Genomic DNA, 25,350 nt, shown 5'->3' with positions numbered 1-25,350 from the left:
CTAATTTGGGAATAGAGGTGTACTCAAACTCTTGTACACCCACATACACGCACACGTACACCCTTGTACAGATACATGCAAAGTAGCCACAATTATTAGTTTGCAGAGCTCCCAGTGAATAGAAGACAGAGTTTTGTGCATGGATTTATGACATGTATTTGAGACAACTCTGGTAGAGTGAAGAGTGCACCACGCTTTGTTTGAGACTGGGCTCAGTAACTGCACGACCTTAGGCAAGGTGCAGCGACTTCACTTACAGGCTCCTGCAAAAATGAAATCAGATTCAGTGAAAACCATAAATTATGACTTACATGTAACATAAATTATTATATTTAAAATTAGTATATCTCTTGGCTGCTAATAGGACTTCATCCTATCTCTAGTAACTTCAGAGGCACAGAGATCTGGGAGAAGGTCAGAAGGACAACCAAGATTGTAAGAATCTAAGGACATGTGAGTTTCTTCCTTCAACTATTAGTGAATACCCAGGACAAGTCAGATGCTGAGACGTCTGAGGACCTTCTGTCCAGATGTGATCTATGCAGTAATATCTCTATTTAACCATAGTCACTCAGGAAAAACCCAAGAAGGAGAAAACCAAGAGGGACACAGACATCGTAACAAATAATTGTCATGCAAGATAATAGGTGTAGTGTAAAGGCACCATGGAGCAAGCAGGGCAACTTTCTTCTTGTGGGGAGGAGAGCTTAGGAAGACATCACAGAGACTACGCTGTCTGAACTGAATTTTGAAAAGATATATAGCTGTCTTCTAGGACATTTCTCACCGGGGTAACTGCACGTAAAAAGATGTGGAGTGCCAAAAGGTACAGACTGTTGAGAGAATTGCAGGTAGTTGGTAGAGCTGGAATGTGGAGTAAGAGACAGGGGAGGAGATAAGGACTGGAAATATAGCCTAGGGTCAGCTCAAGGAGGTTTTATATGGTGCCTAAACAGGTTAGACTTATTTTGGAAATAGGGGGGAACTAACAGTTTTAAGTGGGGAAGTACAACTTGCTTGGTGGGCATGTGGAGAGTGTTTTTGGAAAGAGAGACAAGGTAGGGAGACCGGTTTAGGGAGCTGAAACCTGAGTCCAGATGACATGTGGTGGAGGCCTGCCCTCTGGGCAGGGCCTTTGGAACTGAGATGAGAGGGTAGATACAGAAATCGTTATAAGGTGGAGTTTCTAGGACTTCTGGATGCGGGGGTGTGGAGGAGGTCTTTGAGGTGATGTTAAGGATTCAAGCTTGGGCAGATGGAAGGTGATGGGCTGCCATCTGAAATGGAAGGTGGTGATGAGGGGGCATCTGGGGCTTCTGTAGGGCTGCTCATGAGGCCCTTCCGTGAGCAGTGCCTTCCTTGGGTCATCATGACCCAGAGTTGATCGTTTTCTCACCAATTGAGTCTCACCCAGAAAAGAGGCTGATGTGTGTAAATGATAATGTTTATTAAATGTACAATGGTGAGCACACACGTGTAATTTCTAACTTCCAGAGGGCATGTGTTCACTATCAAGGCACCTCCTTTCTACTACAATGGCCACTGGGAAACCAATCTGGTAATTGGGAGTTACTTGCAGGGCATGCAATGAGAACAAAGGAAGAATATTTCGACTATTTGGAAACAATTTAGTGCTTGGGATGGGGCCCATAACACATGGAGCGGAAAGATAGAGCCCCTGCTGTAGGGAACTCATGGCGTGGGGGAGATGGGCAAAAGTAGTCAATTAAACATATTGTATATGCTAAGTGCTAGGAGTAGGGTGGTGTGTAGCTTGTTTAGGAAGTGATTTCTGCACTTGACACCGAAGGATGAAAAGGAGTCAGGGGTGGGAGAAACAGCCGCTTAGCATGACCTTCAAGGCCCACTTCATCTGATTTATTTGACTCATCCCAGACCTCTCCTCCTCCCTCACTCTGATCTGGCTATACTGTTTGTTGTCTTGATTTCCTCTCTTTTTTTAAAAAAATTTTTAAAAATACATATTTTTATTGCTTTCAGAGAGGATGGGAGAGGGAGAGAGAGGGAGGGAGGGAGGGAGGGAGGGAGGGAGAGAGAGAGAGACAGACAGACAGACAGACAGACATCAATGGTGAGAGAGAATCATTGATTGGATTGCCTGTCTCCTGCATGTCCCCTACTGGGGATTGAGCCCACAACCTGGGCATGTGCCCTTGACTGGAATCGAACCCAGGACCCTTCAGTCCACAGGCTGGTGCTCTATCCACTGAGCCAAACCAGCCAGGGACTGTCTTAATTTTCTTTCAATTTGCTAGGGGTCTTGTATTTGGGGAACAATTTTTGTTCCTTTTGCTATATACCCTCAGAACTTATTACCTCATTCCATTCATATCTTTGCACAAATATTGCCTTATCAGAGACCTATCCTATTTAAAGTGGTGGCTCTCAGTCTCCCACCTGCTTTTTTTGGTCAATCCTCACCTGAGGATATTTTTTACATTGATTTTTTTAGAGAGAGTGGAATGGACAGAGAGAGGGAAAGGGGAGAGAGAGAGAGAGAGACAGACAGACAGACAGACATTGAGGTGAGAGTACCCATTGGCTGCCTCCTGAACACAACCCAGGCATGTTCCCTGACTGGGAATTGAACCGGCAACCTTTCAGCACAGGGAAGGACACTCAACCACCTGAGCCACACAGGTCAGGGCTATCTTTCCCTCTTGAATATAAACATCATAAGAGTAGGGACTTTGTTGTGCTCACTGCTGAATCTCTGGCACTTAGTACAGTGTCTGTTGTCTGGAAGGTACTCAATAAATATCTGTTGATGAGGAAAGGGCAAGGACATTCTAGATACAGGGAAAGGCAATGTAAAGGCACAAAGATGAGAAGAATGGAGTGTGGGGTGTGTGTGGAGGATTGTGGGATTGAGGGAACAAAGGGAGGCAAGGGGCTAAAGCAGGAGACAAACCTTCCTAGAGGGTTTAGATTTTATTTTAAAGCATGTGACGAGTCATTGAAGGGTTCTAAGCAGGGGAACGATGTAGCTGGGTTGGGATAGAAGAGCAAGGCTGGAGGCAGAGACCCTGATAGGAAGCTCTCTTGGAAATCCAGGCAGGAAATGACAAAAGTCTGAATTAGGGCAACGGCAGTGGGGGTATGGCTTATTCAGGAGATGATATTTTCGGGAAAGGACAGATGGGAGAGTGATATAATATTTTTATTATTTTTAAAATATATATTTTTATTGATTTTAGAGAGGAAGGGAGAAGGAGAGAGAGATAGAAACATTAATGATGAGAGAGAATCATTGAATGGCTGCCTCCTGCATGTCCCCTACTGGGGATCGAACCCACAATCCTGGCATATACCCTTGACTAGAACTGAACCTGGGACTCTCCAGTCCCCAGGCCCACACTCTATCCACTGAGCCAAACTGGCTAGGGCTGGGAGAGTGATTTAGAAGTTATAATCAGTATAACCAATGACATTTATTGGGATGTCTGGCATATGGAAGAGGTAAGTGATGTTCACCAGCCTGTAAGTTCTGTGCCATATAGAGGGTGAGCCTGTCTTATGATCCACTGTATCCCCAGCAAAGAAACAAAGAGAGGAACTCAATAAATGTTCCCTGAATGAAGAGATGTGGTTTCTGGCTTGGGCAATCAGTAGGTGCTGGCATAATTTACAAGGAGGGGGATGCAATCATGTTGAATTTGAAGTGTATTTGTAAGATAGTAGGCAACTGTGCCTATTTGGAGTTCAAGAAAGAGATGGGGCTGGGGAATGAGCATTCACCAAATATTCATGAAGTGCTTGCCATCCTCCCAGCACTGATCATTGTCTTTATGGAGAGCTGTCAGTGTGTGTGTGTGTGTGTGTGTGTGTGTGTGTACGTACTAGTAGAAGGCTAGGATAGGCAACACTACACAAGATTACAGTGGATTATGATGAGTGTTGTGATTTGTGAGATGCAAGGAGCCACAGGAAGAGACCTGAACTAGCCTGGGAGTTTAGAAACTCTCCTTAAGGAAGTTTAACATGATACCTGAATGATGAAGAAAAATTAACCAAGAGTAGAGAGGGGAGAGGAGCCTCTCAGGAAGCAAGAACAGAATGTATGAAAACTTGTAGACAAGAAAGAAGGACATCTTCAAGACGCTGTAAGGAGTTCAGGGTGGGCTACAGTATTGAGTTTAAGGTAGGAAATGCAGAGGTAGAGGGAGGGACCAAGGTTAAGGGAGGAGTTTATGGAAAAGACTTAAGCCTGCCTTAGCTTGGTTTGGGGGTATTTTCTGAAACAGTTGGATGAAATTGCTTTTATTTTTTAAATATATTTTTTATTGATTTCAGGGAGGAAGGGAGAGGGAGAGAGAGATAGAAACATTACTGATGAGAGAGAATCATTGATTGGCTCTCTCCTGCACGGCCCCTACTGGGGATCAAGCCCACAACCTGGGCATGTGCCCTTGGCCAGAATCAAACCTGGGCCCTCCAGTCCGCAGGCTGACCCTCTACCCACTGAGCCAAACTGGCTAGGGTGGGTGAAATATCTTTACCCTGCAATAAGGTGTTCTCCATGGTTGAGTGCTTGGGTGCCTTGAGTCAGCATTTCTCTCCCTTGAGCAGTGCAGAGGATACCCTCATTCCTTGGGAGGCAGCAGTCATGGTGGTTAAGAGCATGGAATCAGACAGGTTACATTTATTAGCCTCAGTTTCCTCATCTCTATAATGGGGTCTCTATCTCATAGAGGCAGGATCTCTATTTATGCCATACTTTCACCTTTTTCTATTCAATCATCAATAATTTCAAGAGAGCAAATAAAGTTTTCTGCTTTTTTCAGAGTGGCTTACTGTCCCTCTATAGGTATAATCTTCATTTAGAACTGCTGATGAATTACAGCTCTAGATAGGCTAGCATTGCAACAGTCCTAGAAATCACCAATTATTATGTAGGTCAGTGATTTTCAACCTTTTTCATGGCACACATAAACTAATTACTAAAGTTATGTGGCACACCAAAAGATATATTTTTTGCAGATCTGACCAAAAAATAGGTATAATTTTGATTCATTCAAACCAGATGGCTGTTGTGTTTGTTGTAATTTTTTTTTTTTAATTTGACAATCTAAGGCAGTGGTTCTCAACCTTCCTAATGCCGTGACCCTTTAATACAATTCCTCATGTTGTGGTGACTCCAATTTCATTGTTACAAATTGAACATAATTAAAGCATAGTGATTAATCACAAAAACAATATGTAATTATATATGTGTTTTCCGATGGTCTTAGTGACCCCTGTAAAAGGGTCGTTCAACCCCCAAAAGGGTCGAGACCCACAGGTTGAGAACTGTTGATCTAAGGGAAAAGAGGTCAGTGTCCTTGACTAAACAGTCAGATATTGCATATTTAAAAAATTCTTGCGGGCCTAAGCTGCTTTGGCTCAGTGGATAGAGCCTGCAGACTGAAGGGTCCTGGGTTCAATTCTAGTCAAGGGCTTGGGACGTGTGCGGGAGGCAACCAATTAACGTATCTCTCACATCGACACATCGATGTTTCTCTCTCTCTGTCTCTCCCCTTCCCTTCCACTCTCTCTAAAAGAATCAATGGGAAAATATCTTTGGGTGAAGGATTAACATAACAAAAGAGGAGAGAGAGAGAGAGAGAGAGAGAGAGAGAGAGAGAGAGAGAGAGAGGAAATTGCTGGCTTACGTACATTTTTTGTGTGTGCATGGGTGACTTTACTCACTTCTGACTTCATTGTCAAGGTAATCACATGTTGCCCTTTCTGCCAGAAATTCTTTCTCCCTCCCCCAAACCCAGTACCAGCCTCCGTGCCAGTAACAGTGGTCCTGGTACCCATCTGCACCCCTTCACTGCCCCAGGCTGGATGGGTTACCTGGCAGTGACTTTCATTCTTGTAATTGCCCATGTTCACTTTTCTGTGAAGGCTGGGGCCTGGGTATTAATCACAGAGCCTGTACAGGCCTGGATCACAGTGGGTGCCCAGTACATGCTTGGTGGGTGGATTAATTAATTCTGAGTTTGGAAGGACCCTTCCCAACCAGAGAGGTATGCAGATGGCCCTTCCTGAGGCTGGTTATTCTGTTTTTCCAGAGTTCTTTGAGGTTGCTCCAGATCCCTGCAGCCATTACCTGAGGGGAGATAATCCCACTCCCAGGCTCACATCCCTGAATCCAAACAGGAAGGCACATGGGGTGGTGGAATGTACACAAGCTTTGGAGCTGGCCTGAGTGACTTCAGTTTTCTTAATTGTAAGATAAAGATAACACACCTACTTTTACTTTTACACTAGCTCTGAGGTCGGAAAGGAAGGCTGAGACTCTCCTTCCTCTTTTCAGGAGCCAGGGTTAGGTGTCCAGAAGTCCAGCTCCACCCAACGGCCCTTTCTTCGGAGCTGACATGCTTTGGCCCACGGCTAGTGCGTTGGGTCATTCTGCTCCTGCTTACACTTGTCCATCACATGGTCTAGTTTTTTTGTCTAGTTTCTTGCCTTTCGCTGACAAGACATTTTACCTCCTGTGTCTTCAGTCTGCCTGTTATACCAGTCAGCCGGCAGCCACCTCCAGGGCCCCCTGTGAACAGAGACTACCGAGTCTTTGTGTCCCTGACACTTGACCTTAGTGACTGGCATGTGGCAGGTGCTTCAAGAAATGCTGATTGGGTGAATGAACAGAAGATATGTTTCCAGATTCCGCCCAGCTGAGAGGGGCTGAGTGCTTTTGGCTCTCAGGGTGTGGTGGTGGTAGTGGGGGGAAGGGGGGTAGTTGTAAGAATTGGGCAGAGGGGAAGGTAGACAGTTTATACTGAGTCTGCTAACTCTTTGGGGACTATAAAGGACTTCGGATCTCTGGATATTTGTCTGAGAGCTTTGGCCACATGTCCCCTGCAGCTTTTCCTGGTGCTAGAATGACTGACTGCGTGTCCTTGTGGCTAATGAGATGGAACAGCCAGATACTGGGCCCCCAACTGATATTTGCCCTTTGCACTTTATTCTTGGAAACCGGTTATTGCTCCCGGAGGGGTTTTCCCAAGAGTCATTGTAAGTTCATGGTGGGGAAACTTTTATTTCATGTTCCACATTCACAGCAACAAAGAAGCTGGAGTCAGAGCCTTGGGTTCTTTCTGATGTGGGGTCAGTGTGCACTTTGGAGCAAACTTCCATCAACAGTGAGGATGTAGAGTCCTGTTGATCCTCCAGGCTCTTCAGGGGTTCACCCTTGGTCTCTTCCTTTATATGTTCCCTTTCTCTCTGCCTCAGAAGAGCCTAGAGGAAGTTGGGGAAGGAATCCCAACCCTGGTTATACATTGAAATTACCTGGGAGGTTTAAAAAATACTCATGGTCCCTTCCTCTCCCTCCCTGTTCCCCCAACCAAATAGATCGTCATCACTGGGTAGAGGAGTGAGAACTGGCTTGGAGGATGTGAAATGAAGAAGTAGAAAGTCGCTGCCGAGGAGAACTGATGGGGAGCTTGGGAAGAGAGCTTCTCAGTTGTCACTGTGCTTTAGGATCACCTGGGGAGCTTGGAAAACATGCTGATGCCAGGGTTCCCCTCCAGTTTCTGACCTCATTGTCTGGGTGGGACCTGAGCATTGGACTTTGTTAAAGCTTGTCAGGTGAGGCCAATGTGCAGCCAGGATAGAGAAGCGCTGAGTTAAGTGAAGGGTTTAGTTCTGTATGTAATTACTTAAGGTAGCACACCTGAAGCAGGCAGGTCATCAACTTTCCCTGGGAACCCTGCCACAGACCCCTGCATCCGGACTCCTGAGGTGGAACCCCAAAGCTGTAGGTTAACACTCCTCAGGGGATCCTGGTGCTCACTCAGCCTTGGGGTCTTGTTTCTGAGGACCTCAGTGGAACCTAGCTGAGCAAACCAGGAAGGACTAGCCAGCTTTGAGAAGGGAGCACAGGAGTGGTTTAATATGAGACCCTCCAGCACAGACTGCCTGCTTGCTGCCTCGGAGTGGAACGGAGCCACTGCAACTAAAGTGCTGACTGAGCTCCAGGAGGCAGAATAGGAGGCATCTGATTCAGTGACCCAGAGGCTCTCAACCATGGTGCCCGAGGAAGCGAAATGGTTCTCTAGCCAGAAAAGGTAAGAGTTTGAGGTCTGCTTTCTGAGAGTTATAAAAGCACCCACAAAGAATGGAAGAAACAATACCTCAAGGGAGCCAGGAAGGGAAAGTGAATTGTGAGGTGTAGAGAGTATCCTAAACCAGCTTTAGGGAACACAAACAAAACAGGCAGTACAGAAAAGGAGAAAAAACTTGCAATGTTTGGCTTTAGGCAACAGAGCTGAGACTTTTTCAGGGAATACAAATCTGATCCTTCTGTGGAAACAGCAGTGGTAGGGTATTCTGGAGACATATGGGTACTAGCAGGCCTGGGCATACCGATTAAGGGGCGTGGCTGTCCCCTGAGCAATGTGACTCTGAGTATATGTAGACCTGCCTGATGGCAGAAATGTGTGTGTGTGTGTGTGTGTTTTTAAAAGATATATTTTTATTGCCCTAACTGGTTTGGCTCAGTGGATAGAGCGTCGGCCTGCGTACTGAAAGGTCCCAGGTTCGATTCCAGCCAAGGGCATGTACCTTGGTTGCAGGCACATCCCCAGTAGGAGGAGTGCAGGAGGCAGCTGATCGATGTTCCTCTCTCATCAATGTTTCTAACTCTCTATCGCTCTCCCTTCTTCTCTGTGAAAAATCAATAAAATATATTTTTTTTAAAAAGATATATTTTTATTGACTTCAGAGAGAGGAAAGGAGGGGGAGAGAGAAATAGAAACATCAATGATGAGAGAGAATCATTGATTGGCTGCCTCCTGCACGCCCTCCACTGGAGATCGAGCCTGCAACCTGGGCACGTGCCCTGATTGGGAATCGAACTGTAACCTCCTATTTCATAGGTTGATGCTCAACCACTGAGCCATGCCAGCTGGGCATGTATGGTTTTTCTTGAACAACATATGATGAAAAGCTTATTCACACCAGTTAAGCCTACAGACCTCTATCCTGCTAATTCCTGTGGGATGAATGGCGTCACTAGTCAGAAGACACCTGAGGTGTGTCATGTGACTTTGAAATTCAAGATAGTGAAGTGAGTGGCAGGTAGAATTTTCATCTCACTGTCAACTGAAGGCTGTGTATGTGAAGGAAAAGAAGGACAGAGAGCAGACTGCCTGATTGTAAATGCTAAGATACCAGAAAGGTGGACTCTGGCAAGGGACAGAGTAGATTTCTTAGGGATTGGAAGAGATGTGTTTAATAAACTTTAAACTGAAATTTTAAAGGAAAGGAGAAAATGCACAGATTATAGTATAAATCTGGGTATTTTGGCGGCTTTGAGGTATTATACAGAAAGGAGAATAAAGATGAAAAATTTGCTCAGTAATGCATTTGTAGAAAATAGGATAGAAGATGGGTAGTGATGTTTTAGACTCACATCTATAAACATTTAAGGCCAATAAACTTATTTGTTTTTTACTTTCAATGAAAGGTAGAAACAATTTCATATTTGATTAGAATATGACATGAAAGAGTATATTTTATTCAAAAATGATGGATTTGCCAGAAGAGCTGAGACTAATGTGTGTATATCAAAGAGAGATGTGCTTGTACGAGGACCTGCTATAATAAGGGATGCCTACTCTCTGGGCAAGGTCAGGTTCTGATTCTTTTGATTGCAGTGAGAGGCAAATTTCACTACACTAACACACAGAGACCTGTCGAAGGATTTTACTTCCCCTGCGAATGTAATGAACAGTACCAGCCAGTTCTGCTTCCAGTTCTGCCTGAAGGTGTGTTTCTTCTTATGGAAGCTAAATGGAAGTTACAGATATGTGGCCCATCTCTTAGAAAGGCACAGACACCAGCCTCTGTTAATCCTATCTGCCTTACATTGAGAAGAATTATTACCTGGTGTTGTCAGAAGCTCTCAGGATCCACTTAGAGAATTTTTTTGAAGGTCTCTCATAGCAATAGTGCATGGAAATAAATCCTCACCCTAAGGGAAGAAGCATGGTGAACAGAACAAGAGGATAAAAGCAAAAAGAGGTAGGAATGATGTAAGTGTGGACATAGACTGCACACTGTCAGATCAGAGGAAGGCTATTTTGCTTTCTTACTAAAGATTATAAAGTTTGTACAAAAGGGAAATATGGTAGTGATAGAAACCTCAAGTCCCTGAGCATCTTTTACTAAAGTTAATTGCATTCTATTAAAAGCAGTACCTCTATACATTTTTTAAAAATGGTTTATTACGGCTTTGTTGGGTGACTCAGATGGTTGGGACATCCTCCTGTACACCAAAAAGGCTGTGGGTTCGATCCCTGGTTGGGTTTGTTTGGGAGGCAACCGATTGGTATTTCTCTTTCACATTGATGTTTTCCCCCCTCCCTCCCTCCATCCCTCCCTCCCTCCCTCCCTTTTTCCCATCCTCTCTCCCTTCCTAACTCCCTTGCTCTCTAAAATCAATAAATGAGGCTTTGGATGAGGCTTTTTAAAAAAAAGATCTGAGACTTTTTTTTGAAGGTTTATTATGGAAACTTTCAAACATATCCAAAAGTAGAGTGAACAATATGATGAACTCCCAGGATTCATGAATGACAATCAACATTGTTTTATCTATACTCCAACTTCCCCAGCCTTACCCCACTAGATATATTATTATTATTTGCTTTTTAAAACTGCTTTATTAACTTCACAGTATGTAATGAGCATCTTTCCATGCAATAGGTAAACTCCCCTGCTGACAGAAACTTACAAATTGGGTCAAAACACAACATTCAGTTAGAAACTGGTAAAAGGAGACCCACTGGAAACAAGCAACACCAAAAGGGTCACAATGAAGGTACATCACGAACATGTAAGTTTAGGAAGCAGGTGTGTCTCCCTATTAACTTCAGGGAGAACATCAGGATTCAAGGCATTAAGGCAAAATTCATCGTGATGGTCATGGTGCGGGGGTCAGTGCTAACTGCCCACAGACTTTGACTTGACTGCTCTCCCTCATGTTTTCCATCAGCTGTCTCATCTCTTTCCAATCCTTTCCATATTCTTTTGTCTCACCCTTGCCTGTGGCTCTCCATGCCTCTGCCCCCATCCCATCTACACTGCAGGATGGGCTGCCCAGGAGGGAGCCACCCATGATTTTCTCCAGGCACACAATATTCACCAGCTTCCAAAGGGAAGCCAAGGCTCTCCTTTATTAGCACCTTGCTCCTTTTCATCCTTTTTTATATTTTCCCGTTTGGCATTTTCCATGTTGAAACATTTTTTTAAATTGCTTGTTCTCTTTGGACGCCCTTACTCTCGGGCCTATCCTCCTCTGAATCTTGCTGTGAGTGCTTGGCAGTGACAGTTGGACCCTCAGACCTGCTCTCCTTCACATTTGCCTCCTACTCTTGGGGTTCTCCTGGTCTGTGGGCCCTCAGGGCACAGAGAACAGGAACCGAGAAGGGTATGGTTTATCTCCGATTCTGACACACGCACTAGCAAGGTGAGACCGCACTAGATTATTTAAGGTAAATCCAAGACATCAAGCCATTGAACCTGTACAGGCTTCAATATCAATCTCGAAAGCAATGGTTCTCAACCTGTGGGTCGCGACCCCTTTGGTGGTCGAACGACCCTTTCACAGGGGTCGCCTAAGACCATCCTGCATATCAGATATTTACATTACGATTCATAACAGTAGCAACATTACAGTTATGAAGTAGCAATGAAAATAATTTTATGGTTGGGTCACAACATGAGGAACTGTATTTAAAGGGCCAGAAGGTTGAGAACCACTGCTCTAAAGGATAAGGACTTATTTATTATTATTATTAGTATTATTATTAAACATAACCAGGGAAATGAGGAATCCTTGTGAGGAAGTGACTTTGCTTGTTCAATTTTTGTACCTTCCAGAAAAAGAAATGCTAGGTTTCCTCTGAAATACACTCTAAATTCTAGGCAAAGGGATGCAGAAAAGTTCAGGGCAAGGAATTATAATTTCATAGCCAGGGATTAAAAGAAAAAAGACCAGGAGCTTCTTTAAAGTGAAATTCTGATAAAATAGTTGAAAATTATCTTATTTAGGAAGAAAAGGAGAGTCATCTGAAGAAACCAATGTGATTGAACACATTGCTTTTTGATAAGCTTAGAGTTTTAGAAAGAAGAAGGTGAGAGGTGACACAACTAAGACTAAATATAGGGGTGGCCCAGAACTGCAAGAAGGGTGTCCTGAAGGTTAATGCCCAGCATAAGCTAAGGTCTGAAGACAAGACTGAGGACGGACAATAAAATGCTCTAGAGCAGTGGTTCTCAACCTTCCTAATGCCGCGACCCTTTAATACAGTTCCTCATTTTGTGGTGACCCCCAACTTCATTGTTAAAAATTGAACATAATTAAAGCATAGTGATTAATCACAAAAACAATATGTAATTATATATGTGTTTTCCGATGGTCTTAGGTGACGCCTGTGAAAGGGTAGTTCGACCCCCAAAGGGGTGGCGACCCACAGGTTGAGAACCGCTGCTCTAGAGGAATGTGCAGAGTGACAACAGGAAGGGAATGGCAGTTACTTGAAAGTAGTTGGTGGCCAGAAAGCCTATTTTTCTTCTAATGTTTCCTAGCAGGGGATTGCTACCCTAGAAAGGGTTAAATTAAAAAAACAACAACAGCAGGCTTCCAGATGTAGGCCAACAAAAACGCAAGGCCAAGAGCATTAAGCAGGTAGTAATAAAGCATGTCATTGCTTTAAATGTCTCTAACTATCCACTTGCAGACAAATGGAAAGGATTTAGAATTAGTTGAGATGACAGAATCCTGGCATCTCCAGGATCTGGGAGAACAGGAAGGGTGTGAAATGAAGCTGTCGAGTGATATATTAGGCTCTAACAAATACCACCAATTATTGGCTTAAAGCAACACAAATTTATTATCTTTTAAAATATATATATTTTATTGATTTTTTACAGAGAGGAAGGGAGAAGGATAGAGAGTTAGAAACATCAATGAGAGAGAAACATCAATGAGCTGCCTCCTGCACACCCCTACTGGGGATGTGCCTGTAATCAAGGTACATGCCCTCGACTGGAATCGAACCTGGGACCTTTCAGTTTGTAGGCCGACGCTCTATCCACTGAGCCAAACCAGTTAGAGCACAAATTTATTATCTTAACCATTCCATAGGTCGAAGTCTTCACTGGGTCCCACTGGGCCAAAATTAAGGTGCCAGCAGTGCCTAGAGGAGAATCCATTTTCTTGCCTTTTGTAGCTTTTAGAGGCTGCCCACATTCCTTAGCTCATGGACCTGTTTCATCTTCAAAGCCAGCAGTAGCTGGTCAAGTCTTTCTTCACATCACATCACCTCACATCATCACATCACATCATCACATCATCACATCACATCACATCACATTACATCATCACATCATCACCTCACATCATCACATCACATCACATCATCACATCACATCACATCACATCACATCACATCACACCACATCACATCATCACATCACATCACATCACATCATCACATCATCACATCATCACATCACATCACATCATCACATCACATCACATCATCACATCACATCACATCACATCACATCACATCACATCACATCACATCACATCACATCACTCTGACACTGATTCTTCTGCCTCCCAGGGCCTTGTTCTGCCCACCACAAGGAAGAGGAAGAGATGGATTCGGAGCATGCACTGACTCTTTGAAGTTGATTCCTGCCCAAATTCTAGGTTCACTTGATTAGCAAAGTTTGAAAGGAAAGGAGAATCTCCAGTAACCTGTTTAGATTCACTAAAAACAAGCCATGCTAAGCTAACCTTGTGTTTTGTTCACTTTAATTTTTTATTAAAATGCAATATACACCAAGAAGCAGTACACATTATAAGTGTATAGCTTGATGAATTTTCACAAATTGAACACACATGTAACTGGCATCTACGTCATGAAAGCAGCCCTCGAGCCCTTCCTGTGTTCCTCCTGGTCACTCCCCTCTGTCCCACCAAACACACTTCTAGTAGTATAGATTAGTTTTGCCTGTTTTTATGTAAATGGATATAAAGGGTATGTACTCTTTTGTGTCTGGCTTGTTCACTTAATATGTTTGTGAAATATATATATAGCAGTGGGCAGTTTATTCCCACATGCAGACATTGACCCACACGCTCAGGTGTCTACCCCACCATGACCCCCAGAAACATAGAAAGACACTTGGCTGAGTGGGGTCAGGGTCTGAGGGCCCAAAAGCCTCCATCCTCGGACAAGGCAGCAGTGTGGGCCCAGGTGGTGGTGTGGGCCCAGGTGGTGATGGTGTGGGCCCGGGTGGTGGTGGTGTGGGCTCAGGTGGTGGTGTGGGCCCAGGTGATGGGGCAGTGTCCTTTCTCCCAGAGAAAAGTGCAGAGATGGGGCCGAGACCCCAGGCAGGAGGCCACACTCTCATAGCGATTGGCAGCAGGCAGGCCAGGGGCAGGTTCCTTCCGGATCCTTCCTGAGGGCCCGGCCAGCCAGACTGTTCACAGCTCTCAGGAGGCGCGGGAGCAGAGGTGCCACTGGCTGGGCATGGTTCATCCATACTTTAGTGTGTGTAGTAGGTAGATTATTCTCACTGCTGTTTAGTATTCCACTGTATTGATTTAGCCACTCTACTGTTGATAGGCATTTGGTTTGTTTCTAATTTTTTTTTTAAATACTTTTTTTTTTAAATATATTTTATTGATTTTTCACAGAGAGGAAGGGAGAGAGATAGAGAGTCAGAAACACCGATGAGCGAGAAACATCGATCAGCTGCCTCCCGCACACCTCCCACTGGGGATGTGCCCGCAACCCAAGTATATGCCATTGACCGGAATTGAACCTGGGACCCCTCAGTCCACAGGCTGACGCTCTATCCACTGAGCCAAGCCGGTTTCGGCTGTTTCTAATTTTTGACAGTTACAATGATATAGTTATGAACAATCTAGTATAAATATGTACTAATTTTATTTGAATCATTTGATAGCATCGTTAGATTGTTAGAACAGAGACATGTGTACACAGTTTTCAGAGAGGTTCTTGGCAAACTCTCATGATATTCTTGTTGACCAGCTGGAAAGAGGTGGACTCAGAATAGTTTGGTGGATTCCTGATTGATGTTCTGGAATAATACCAGCATACAGGAGGGTCTATCGCAATAGATTACAGGGCTCTGCCTATACTGGTCAACATTTTTATCCAGTGAAGTTAGTTCAAATGCCTTCAATTTTGTATTTGAAATGGAAGGCATTTGAACTGACAAAATTAAGGCAGATGGGACAGATGCCTAGAAATTCACAAAGGAATGTGAAGTGCCATATTTGGGGATTTTTAAAAAATTCATTTTTATAGGCCCATTAAAGGAGAGGGGAAAGTTCATCAGTTTCAGGTGGGGAAAAAGGGAGTTGTAGTTGACAGTGAATTCAAACTGCAACTCCACAGTCTGCAAATTGTCTGTAGTTTCCTGTGTGTATCTTACGTTTTCAGGGAGACACTGACAAAGTGAAGTGTTGTAAATGCAGAGGAGAGAACTGGGATGGTGAATAGTCTGAAAGCCATATTTGTCACACAAGAGATTGAAGAAACTGGATTATTAGCCTGAAAGAGGGAAGACTCAAGGGGGACAGGATGCAAACATTTAATGATAAGAAGGGCCCTTATGTGGAAGCGGCTTTAGCTTGATTCAGTGTAGCTCCAGAGGAGAGGCCTAGGGCTACTGAGTAGAAATGGCGAGAAATGTGTTTTTGGGTTAGTGGAAAGAAGAGCTATTGATCTCTTTTAAAAAAATGGAATGAGCCCGGCTGGTGTGGCTCAGTGGTTGAGTGTTGATCCATGAACCTGGAGATTGCCAGTTCAATTCCTAGTCAGGCACATGCCCAGGTTGCGGGCTTGATCTCCAGTAGGAGGCAGCTGATGGATGATTCTCTCTCATCATTGATGTTTCTATCTCTCTCCCTTTTTCTGAAATCAATAAAAACATAATAAAAAAAAATGGAATGATTTTGCTAGTTAAGTATTGAGATTTTATAGTCCCTGGGCATTTGAAACAGAAAATGGACTCAATAGTGGCCTAAATTTTGTGTGTTACATTATATGTATTTAAAACTCGGTGCTGGGAGAATTATAGGTTTATCATTCTTTTTCAGGGACTTCTTAGTTTGGGCATCTACACTAAATCTGGGTACCTGATTCTGAATGGGCCTGCAAGCTTCGTTCTGCTCTGGATCTACTTAGGCGGTTCTTTCCTGGCTTTTAGTTCCAGAGTTGATGCTGGGTCTTAGTGCCTGAACTCCTCCAGGAGCCCATGGAGAGAGACTGGGTTTAGATGCTTATAGCAGTGACTTCTTCACAGCTTCTCCTTTATCCAAAGCAGGTGTCAAAGCAGGAATGGAACTGCAGCTGAGTCAAGGGTCCAAAGTGATTTCAGCCCGACTTCCTGTGGACTTGGGTCAGTGTTGGGTGGAGACTGAATTGCACCTAGAGATAGGAGGGTAGGGCATCTCTGTCCTTGAGATTAACTTGAAGCTGCCTCTAAATTCTAACTCCGTGGTCCTCCCCCCACTTTCCCTGCTTCTGAAGCAGGAGGTGGGGCCTCCGGTCAGCTGTATCCGCTGACTGGGGACAGAGAGCCCAGTCAGCACTGCTGCTTGCCATACCATTTCCTGTTTCATGGCCAAGAGGCCCTGGAGGAAGCTGGGTTTGGGAGAAGGTGCTTTCTTTAGGCAGTTCCTCTGCTTTCTGATTTCTTTCCATAGGATTCCCTTCTCCATTAAAACCAAGCCCCTGTGCTCAATACAGAGAGTAGATCATGGCAATATGGTGGGACAGTGGCTGAGAAAGAAGGTGGAGTGTGGGCGGGCGGTGACTGGTGGGTTAAAGGAAGGTTACAAATGGATGGAGTAGAGAAGCAGTAGGGGACTAAAATGTAAACAATCCATGTATTTTCATTTCAGAATTTGTTATAGTAAAGGGCAGAGCTGAGAGCAGAACCCATGGCACGGGGCTACAGACCGATTCTGAACCAGAACTCGTCCCGTAGCCCACTCCCGTTTGGTATTATGGCCCAAGGTTACTCTGATGGCTTTTCTGGCAGCATCAGTTGTCCCTGGGTTCCATTTGTAAAACAGAAGCAGAATCCCAGGGGTTAGGGGCAAGGGTTACAGGAGGAAGAGAAGGGCTAGAGGCAGAAGGACAGTGGGGCATAAAGGATGGGTGACTAGCTGAGGAGGATCAACAGATACGAAAGATTTGTGGAGGGTGAGATAAAGACACTTTAGCCATTTTGTAGGGTGCTTGTGGAGACTGTATGCTTCTGTCTTTAATTATTAACAGCATTGGTGAAAAAAAAAATAAAATGCCCAGTCGGTGTGGGTCAGTGGTTGAGAGTTGACTTATGGACCAGGAGGTCACGGTTCGATTCCTGGTCAGGGCACATGCCCCAGTTGTGGGCTTGATCCCTAGTGTGGGGCATGCAGGAGGCAGCTGATCAGTGATTCTCTCATCATTGATGTTTCTCGCTCTCTCTCTCCCTTCCTTTATGAAATCAACACACACACACACACACACACACACACACACACACACACACAGCACTGAGAAGTTACAGGTACATGTTTTGCCCAGCCCTGTGATAAGATTTGATTGTTTGTTGTCTCTTTTATTAGGCAGAAATGCAAGTGCTTGCATGGGACAGAAATGTCCTTTTGCTAGGAAGAACAGAAAAGAATTTGGGCAGTGAGTAGAATAGGAAGGTTACAAGGTAAGGGAGAGAAAGAGACAGAAGAAAGGACCGCTATTCTGAGAGGCTGGTCTTTCCTGCTTCTCAGGATGAAGTAGCCTTTGGCCAGTGTGATGAGGCTAGGACACAACAAAACAGGAGATCTAGGGACACTGAAGGACATGCCACTGCCAGAACTGAGACAGGGAATACTTCCTGACCGTGTCGGTGGCCTGAAGCAGGCAGGCCCAGCACGGGGCCTCGCTTTCTCCACTGGAAAGGCAGGCTGATTCTGACCTTGCCCTTTGTGAGAAGGACTGTTAAGCTATCCTTGCGCTCCAGTTGCTGAGCCGGGAAGGAAGGAGCAGTGAAGCGATTCACTCTGCACAGTGGGGATGTGCCTGCCCGTGTAAAGGTTGGCAGGGGGTTGGGGGTGGGGGTGGGGGAGGTTGAGTGACATTCTGCTGAGTTTCAGAATTATATCTTGTGACTCTTCCCTGCCACATCCTGGTGCTGTCGGTCAACCTCACAGCATGTGTGGGCTTCCCTTCTTGAATTTCTTTCTCTGAAGTGGATTGTAACTTCTTTTGTGCATGGAGGGTGATGGATTTCTCTGAGGTTCTGACAAAAGCTACGAACCCTTTTCTTAGAAAAATGCATATACTTTGGCTATTCCTACATAACACTTCACAAAACATTCCAGGCTTTGCGGAAGCCCTAGGTTAAGAACTCTGGCTCTAAGGGCAATCCATGAATGAACTTTACTGAAGCTCAACCCGGTAAAGGGATTACCTCTACCTCAGGGGAAGGACTTGAGGACTGTTTGTGGCTCTCATTTTTTTGTTGTTCAGCCAGGAAAAATGCCCTGTCCCCATTCCGTAGGAATCTCTGTTCCAAGAATCTTTCCAAGCGCAAAAACAAGCAGCTGAGCTGGCAGGCAGTATCAGGAAGTCTGGCCTCCATCCTAAGCCCTGGCTACAAGTCCTGACCTGCTGGTCCAGACATTGGATAAATCACAACAGGACTACCACAGCATCAGTGTCCTGGGTCCTAGAGCCCATATGAGGGGGTAGGAGGGTGAAGAGTGGGAAGAAACCATGACTTTTCAGAGAACACATCCTAATTCCCTACAGCTACCAGTTGCCTCCCACTGCTGTGAGCACTTTTGTATGTAAGCAAATCCACATTTACTTTGTTTTGTGGCTCCCATTTGTGTCATCTCGCTCAGTGTGTGTGTGTGTGTGTGTGTGTGTGTGTGTGTGTGTGTGGTACTGTGTATATAGGTGCTCAGCAAGTTCTTTTGCATAATAGTGAGGACATTCTGGGCGGGGTTTCCAGTGCAGTGCAGGTCTGAGCCCAACACTTATTACTGGTACTGGAAAAATTGCTGGGGAGTGTAAGGCCATCTGGATGGTGCAGTCAGTCACCAGTCAGTATTGTTTTTCTTTCAGGTCTCTTAACCTTCATTAACTGTGCCTATGTCAAGTGGGGAACAAAGGTACAAGATTTTTCCACCTACGCTAAAGTACTGGCTCTGATCGGTATCATCATCGCAGGCATTGTTAGACTTGGCCAGGGTAAGAAATAATATCAACTAATACTTGTTAACCATTTTCTGTGTCACAATCCTCTAAGCCCTCTTTGTGCATTATCCCATTTTATAGATGAAAAAAACTGAGGCTTCAGAATTAAGTATCTTGCCGAAGACCCTACCTATTAAGTAGTGGAGCTGCAATCTGTACCCAGGCACTGATCCTGAAGCCTGACCTTTAACTCCTATGCATACTGCTTCCCGGTGGAGGATCATCTTGGCAAAGGGGCTGACAGCCGTGCACTGGGAGATGCTTTTGCAGATTGTCAAGCCCCAATGCTGTGGCTCTGATTGTTGTCCCCTTGGGAGTGAGCAAGGGCAGAAAAGAACTCTTTATACCCACTCCTCTCCAGTATCGAGGCCTGAACACCTACCCTACAACTACTCTGATGACCTGGGCATATTGAGCCTTGCCCTTCCTCCACCCTGGATCAGCTCAGTCTGGTGTTAGAAAGGAGGCAGAATTGGGCAGCTTGCAGGGCAGGACAGAACTGCATCACTCCTGTTCTCCAGCCCTTCTCCTAGGAATCCACCTTGGGGCCTTCCTGTCAAGATCCCCATTCTGTGCCCTGCATTTGGCCCATCACTGTAGATGTCTTTCTGATCCCTGTTCCTTCACTGATAGCCTTGCTGCCAAAGGTGTTCTAAGCTACTCACCTGTTAATGATCCTCTTCTATTCCTTTACTGGATGACCTTGAGGTTGGGGAGGTCACTAATTCTCCTGCCTTTCCATGTTCTCTGGGTTCCAGGAGCCTCGAATAACTTTGAGAATTCCTTTGAGGGTTCATCATTTGCAATGGGTGACATTGCCCTAGCACTGTACTCAGCTCTGTTCTCCTACTCGGGCTGGGACACCCTCAACTATGTCACTGAAGAGATCAAGAATCCTGAGAGGTAGGTATCTCACCATCAACTTTACACGGATAATGATAACCTTCATTTACTGAGCTTCTACTGTGTGCCACACAGCATACCACAACCACCGAGATATGTTTTTATCAACCCCATTTTAATAGATGTGAAGCCCGAGGCCCAGAAAAGTATTACTGTGATCACAGTAACAGAGCTATGTGAAATTTCTTGTGTTAAAAAAAATTTTTAAGGTCTTTTCACACTTATTCATTCTTCCCTGTATTAAGGCAGGCTGTACTATGGATGCTTTTACAAGACTTTCCTTGCTAGGTCTTTCACTCACCCATATCTCCACACAGAGAACTTGAGCTCATAGACTCCCAGAACCCTTCCTGTTTCCTTTCTGATCCTGTTTCTCAAATTCACACTAGCATAGTGGTATTGTCATTCAATGGGATCACCTCACCATTGTTACCCTAAATTACCCTCTAGTTATGCAGGGTGAAGAGCACTGGACAGGGATTCACAGGGCCTCTCCACTGACTTGTTGGATGACCTTGAGGGAGTTCTTGACATCTATCTGCTTACTTATGTCTAAGAGGGGGGTGAATTATATGATCTCAGAGCTTTTCCTGGCTTTGAAATTCAGAAATTCTGGGAACTAAGCTTTGCCAAGGAGTGGAGTTTCTATAAATTTTTTGTCAAAAGAATAATAGATTCCTTTTGGCATTGAGAAACAAAAAATACGTTTGGTACACTTCCAGTGTTGCAACCAGAGCAAACAGAAACAAGATTGAGGCCTGGGTGGTACTTCCACCTACTGGACAGAAGCTGAAAGACTTGAGAGTATTTAGTTCCGCCCCTTTCCCCCCTCCATTCTGCGCAGAATGTTTATAAAATCATGGCTTTATTTGGGCTAGAGGGACTGTGGGAAGTCTTTGCATTTTTCTCTTGGCCACTGGTTAGGATGGTATCCAAGGTTTTCAAACTGAGTAAGGGGGTGGGTGGACATATCTCCCAGGTTGCTTATTCATATACACACTGTTCTTCCTACTGAGGGACTATCTTTTTCTCTGGAGACTTGGCCTTCATGTCTTCTTATATTTCTCAACCTTAGACAATTTTTTCTTATATTTAAAAATTTTTCAGTGTTCACAATTATAAAGAATTCTTGGATGTAAAACAGAAAACAAAATGAACCCATCTTCCTGTGCTATTATTATATGACACAGTTCTTTATTAATCCTTTATTTTATTTTACTTTATTTTGGCATTGTAGCTGTTTCTCTAAATGTGATTATCCTTTCCCTTGATGTTCTTTAGTTCTTATGAGTTCAAAGCTAAGGATTAAAGGAGAGATGAGGATGAGACTACGGACTAACGTATCTACTATTCTATTTGGTTGTAGGAATTTGCCCCTTTCCATTGGCATTTCTATGCCCATTGTCACCATCATCTACATCTTGACCAATGTGGCCTATTACACCGTGCTAGACATGAAGGACATCCTGGCCAGTGATGCTGTTGCTGTGGTAAATGATTTTCATTAGCAGAGAAGGCTGAGGGTGTTTGTGGGCTTCTAGGTACAGTGCAGCTCTCAAAAGTCCCAGTAAAGAGACAGTCCTTGAAAGGATACTTGGATACTGGGCTGGCAAGGAGGTACTGTTACTTCTGTAGTAGAAGGGTTGGATTCCAAGTAGTGGGAATCTAGGGACATGCCTGTCCACGCCTTTCATCCCTAATGACTCTTTTCCTTAGACTTTTGCAGACCAGATTTTTGGAATATTCAACTGGACAATTCCAATAGCAGTTGCATTATCCTGCTTTGGTGGCCTCAATGCTTCCATTGTGGCTGCTTCTAGGTATGAATGGTATCTTTTACTGAAAAGTATTTTGAAAACTATGGCAGGGGGAGGTAGGACTTATAGGGTCCAGACTTTAGTCACTGTGCTCCCCAAATGACATTCACAACCTCTTTGCTCTTGTTTCCATCAGTAGCCTCCAGTTCTTACTAATCTCTATATTGAGCTCCATTCCATATTATCTACTCTTTTGGAGGTGATGGCAAAGTGAGGGCCCTTTAGCTCATGAACCAGGCTATACCTAGTGTCCCATGTTCCTCAATCTCTCCTGTTTTACTTAAAATAGGCTTTTCTTTGTGGGCTCAAGAGAAGGCCATCTCCCTGATGCTATCTGCATGATTCATGTCCACCGGTTCACCCCAGTGCCTGCGCTACTTTTCAATGTAAGTGATACCAAGGATGAGGCTGAAAGCCAGATTGTGGGGGAAACTTTAGTAACAGTAGAGGACGCTTTATAAAAAATCTAAAGGAGATTCTAACAGAAAAAAATACTAATGGAACATACTGTGGGCAAGACACTCTGCTAACTGCTGCAGTGGTTCCTAAGAGAGAATCTATCTTCTCTAAGGAATGGTAATCTCCTTTGGTTTAGGATAAGGCATAAAGCACATGGGATTATTTATAATGACTGCCATGATAGTCAGTGATGTGATGTTTAGGGAGGAAACTACTTCCATGGGGGAAAAGGGTGAACGAGGAAAGACTTCTTTGACTAAGTGCATTAGGTTACGAGAAACAGCATCAGAAAGTTCTGAGGTAAAGCAATGTGAAGTTGGATAGTGGGTGCTGAGCTGGAAATATAGGTTGGAGCCATTACGGGGAAGCCTTTAAGCAAAAGATTAAAAAATTTTAAAAACATGTATTTTTTATTGATTTCAGAGAGGAAAGGAGAGATAGAAAGATCAATGAGAATCATTGATTGTCTGCCTCCTGCACACCCAACACTGGGGATTGAGCCTGCAACCTGGGCATGTGCCCTGACCAGGAATCGAACCATAATCTCCTGGTTCATAGGTTGATGCTCAACCACTGAGCCACACCAGACAGGCTAAGCAGATTTTTGAGGAATTGTTTTGAGCTATACTTTATAGAAAAGGAATGAGGTATTTAAACTCAGGTGCTAAAGAGGGTGGGAACAGAAAAGGACAGTTGGGGAAGCTCTGAGGATTTGACAAAGGAGAGGGACTCAGTAAAGGGGAGTGAAAAACACCTCGAACAAAGGCCCTGAGGAGCTGATTGTGCTTACAGGGAATCATGGCATTGATCTACTTATGTGTGGAGGACATCTTCCAGCTCATTAACTACTATAGCTTCAGCTACTGGTTCTTTGTGGGGCTCTCAATTGTGGGTCAGCTTTATCTACGCTGGAAGGAGCCTGATCGACCTCGTTCCCTTAAGGTAAGTCACCTCCATCCCACCTCTGCTCCATCTGCCCTGGGGATTCTAAGATGGTTTATTTAGAAACCTTTGCCCTGGACTTGCTGGTGTCAGTGTGTTGAGATGAAGGGAATGGAAAGGCAGCTCAGTGCTCTGATCTTCACAGAGGTGGGGTTATTTTTGCTGTCAATCCTGAGCTAATTTCCAGTTGTTTCTTCTGTGCCCTTAGCTCAGCCTTTTCTTCCCCATTGTCTTCTGCTGCTGTACCATCTTCCTGGTGGTCATTCCACTTTACAGCGATACCATCAACTCCCTCATTGGCATTGGCATTGCCCTCTCAGGCTTGCCCTTTTACTTCTTCATCATCAGAGTGCCAGAACAAAAACGACCTCATTGCCTCCGAAGGATTGTGGGTAAGATCTGGATCCTCAGGTTAGCTTGGCTAATGTACTTTTTTTGGCCTTTGCTGAAAATCCTGTTCCAGGTCACCTTTGCCACAGCCCCTTCCTATAGTTAACCCTAAGGCTGAACTGAATTGTCTCCTCAGGCCCAATGCTATTCGATGCCCCTGGAGCTCAGACCAGTTGACCTCTTCTGAGTTTTGATCCAAACTTCTCTTTGTAGCATCTGCCACATGGTACCTCCAGGTCATATGTATGTCAGTTGCTGCAGAGATGGATTTGGAAGATGAAGGAGAGATGCCCAAGCAACAAGATCCCAAGTCTAAGTAAATAACACCCGGAATCCTGAGATATGAAAAGCAGAACCTCATCTTCTACTGGTTGGAGCCAAGGAAGTTGAAAAGGAATCTTACTTCTTTGGAGGCACCTGTCCAGAAGCCTGGTCTAGGCAGCTTCAACAACTTTTGAACTTGCTTTTTCTGAGATAGACAGTAATTTATTTGTTTTGCTACATATTGTTCCAGATTTTTAAAAAGGGATAATAAAGCAGACTGTGGTGGGAGCATGTCAGGTGTGGGTTTGGTTATTCTAGTAGCACATTCCCATGTGTTAAGATATTCACTCATCTCTGGGTGTGCCTAACTACACCACTTTTCCTTTAAAAGGGCCAATAATGCTCCAAACTTCCTGTCTCCTTTAGAGAGACATGAAAATGTATGGGTGCTGGACAATAAAAGGGTTATGTTCCTAAGCTTTGAATGGCTTCATTTTACATAATGTCTCTGGGGCAGTTCCTATTAGACTGGCAGGAAAACTAAAAACAATCTAATGCTTGAAAGTATCCGAGTATTTCTTCCCCCTCAAGCCTGCTGTGGTTCTCAACCTTCCTAATGCCGCGACCCTTTAATACAGTTCCTCATGTTGTGGTGACCCCCAACCATAAAATTACTTTCATTGCTACTTCATAACTGTAATTTTGCTAGTTATGAATCATAATGTAAATATCTGATATGCAGGATGTATTTTCATTGTTTGTGACCCACAGGTTGAGAACAGCTGGATAAAACTAATCACTACCCCTAAGCTGCCGTAGCAAAATGTTAGCGTTATTAGATTAAAAACAACATCAATTTTCATTCTTCTTAATTACCACTAAGAATTTGAGCCCAGCTGGCATGGCTTAGTGGTTGAGTGTCAACCTATGAATCAGGAGGTCAGTTTGATTCCTCCGGTCAGGGCACATACCCAGGTTGCAGGCTCAATCCCCAATGGGGGGCATGCAGGAGGCAGCCAATCAATGATTCTCTCTCATCATTGATATTTCTATCTTCCTCTCCCTCTCCCTTCCTCTCTGAAATAAAAATGTATTAAAAAAAAAAAAAGAATTTGAGCACATCTACTTCTTGAAGGATATTTTATAGGTAAATCTTGGGGTAAATAAATGTGGTTATTCTATTTAAATATAATCTCAACTTATCAGGCATATCTCTGTGACTGCAAAGCAAATGTGGCTGGAACAACATATTTATGGGGTGGAGA

At 44.3% G+C, this 25,350-nt stretch overlaps 1 protein-coding gene and 1 long non-coding RNA gene across 2 annotated transcripts in view; both read left to right on the top strand.

Moving 5' to 3' along the window:
* The window catches only part of SLC7A7 (solute carrier family 7 member 7), a 28,147-nt gene extending 2,967 nt beyond the window's left edge, over positions 1-25,180 (top strand). Inside the window, exons 3-10 of the mRNA XM_081104447.1 lie at positions 19,179-19,304; positions 20,069-20,213; positions 21,580-21,703; positions 21,930-22,033; positions 22,320-22,416; positions 23,282-23,431; positions 23,640-23,823; positions 24,035-25,180. Coding sequence (XP_080960573.1) covers positions 19,179-19,304; positions 20,069-20,213; positions 21,580-21,703; positions 21,930-22,033; positions 22,320-22,416; positions 23,282-23,431; positions 23,640-23,823; positions 24,035-24,141 — 1,037 coding nt within the window. The 3' untranslated portion in view covers positions 24,142-25,180. The remainder of the gene's footprint in view (positions 1-19,178; positions 19,305-20,068; positions 20,214-21,579; positions 21,704-21,929; positions 22,034-22,319; positions 22,417-23,281; positions 23,432-23,639; positions 23,824-24,034) is intronic.
* Positions 1-25,350, top strand: part of LOC308528750 — an 852,227-nt gene that overhangs the window by 59,188 nt on the left and 767,689 nt on the right. The gene's annotated exons all lie outside the window — the stretch shown is intronic.

The sequence above is a fragment of the Myotis nattereri genome (assembly GCF_964212035.1).
Source record: "Myotis nattereri genome assembly, chromosome: 1".
Taxonomy (NCBI): domain Eukaryota; kingdom Metazoa; phylum Chordata; class Mammalia; order Chiroptera; family Vespertilionidae; genus Myotis; species Myotis nattereri.
The sequence above is the reverse complement of the archived record's forward strand: the minus strand, read 5'-3'. Positions and strand labels throughout refer to the sequence as shown.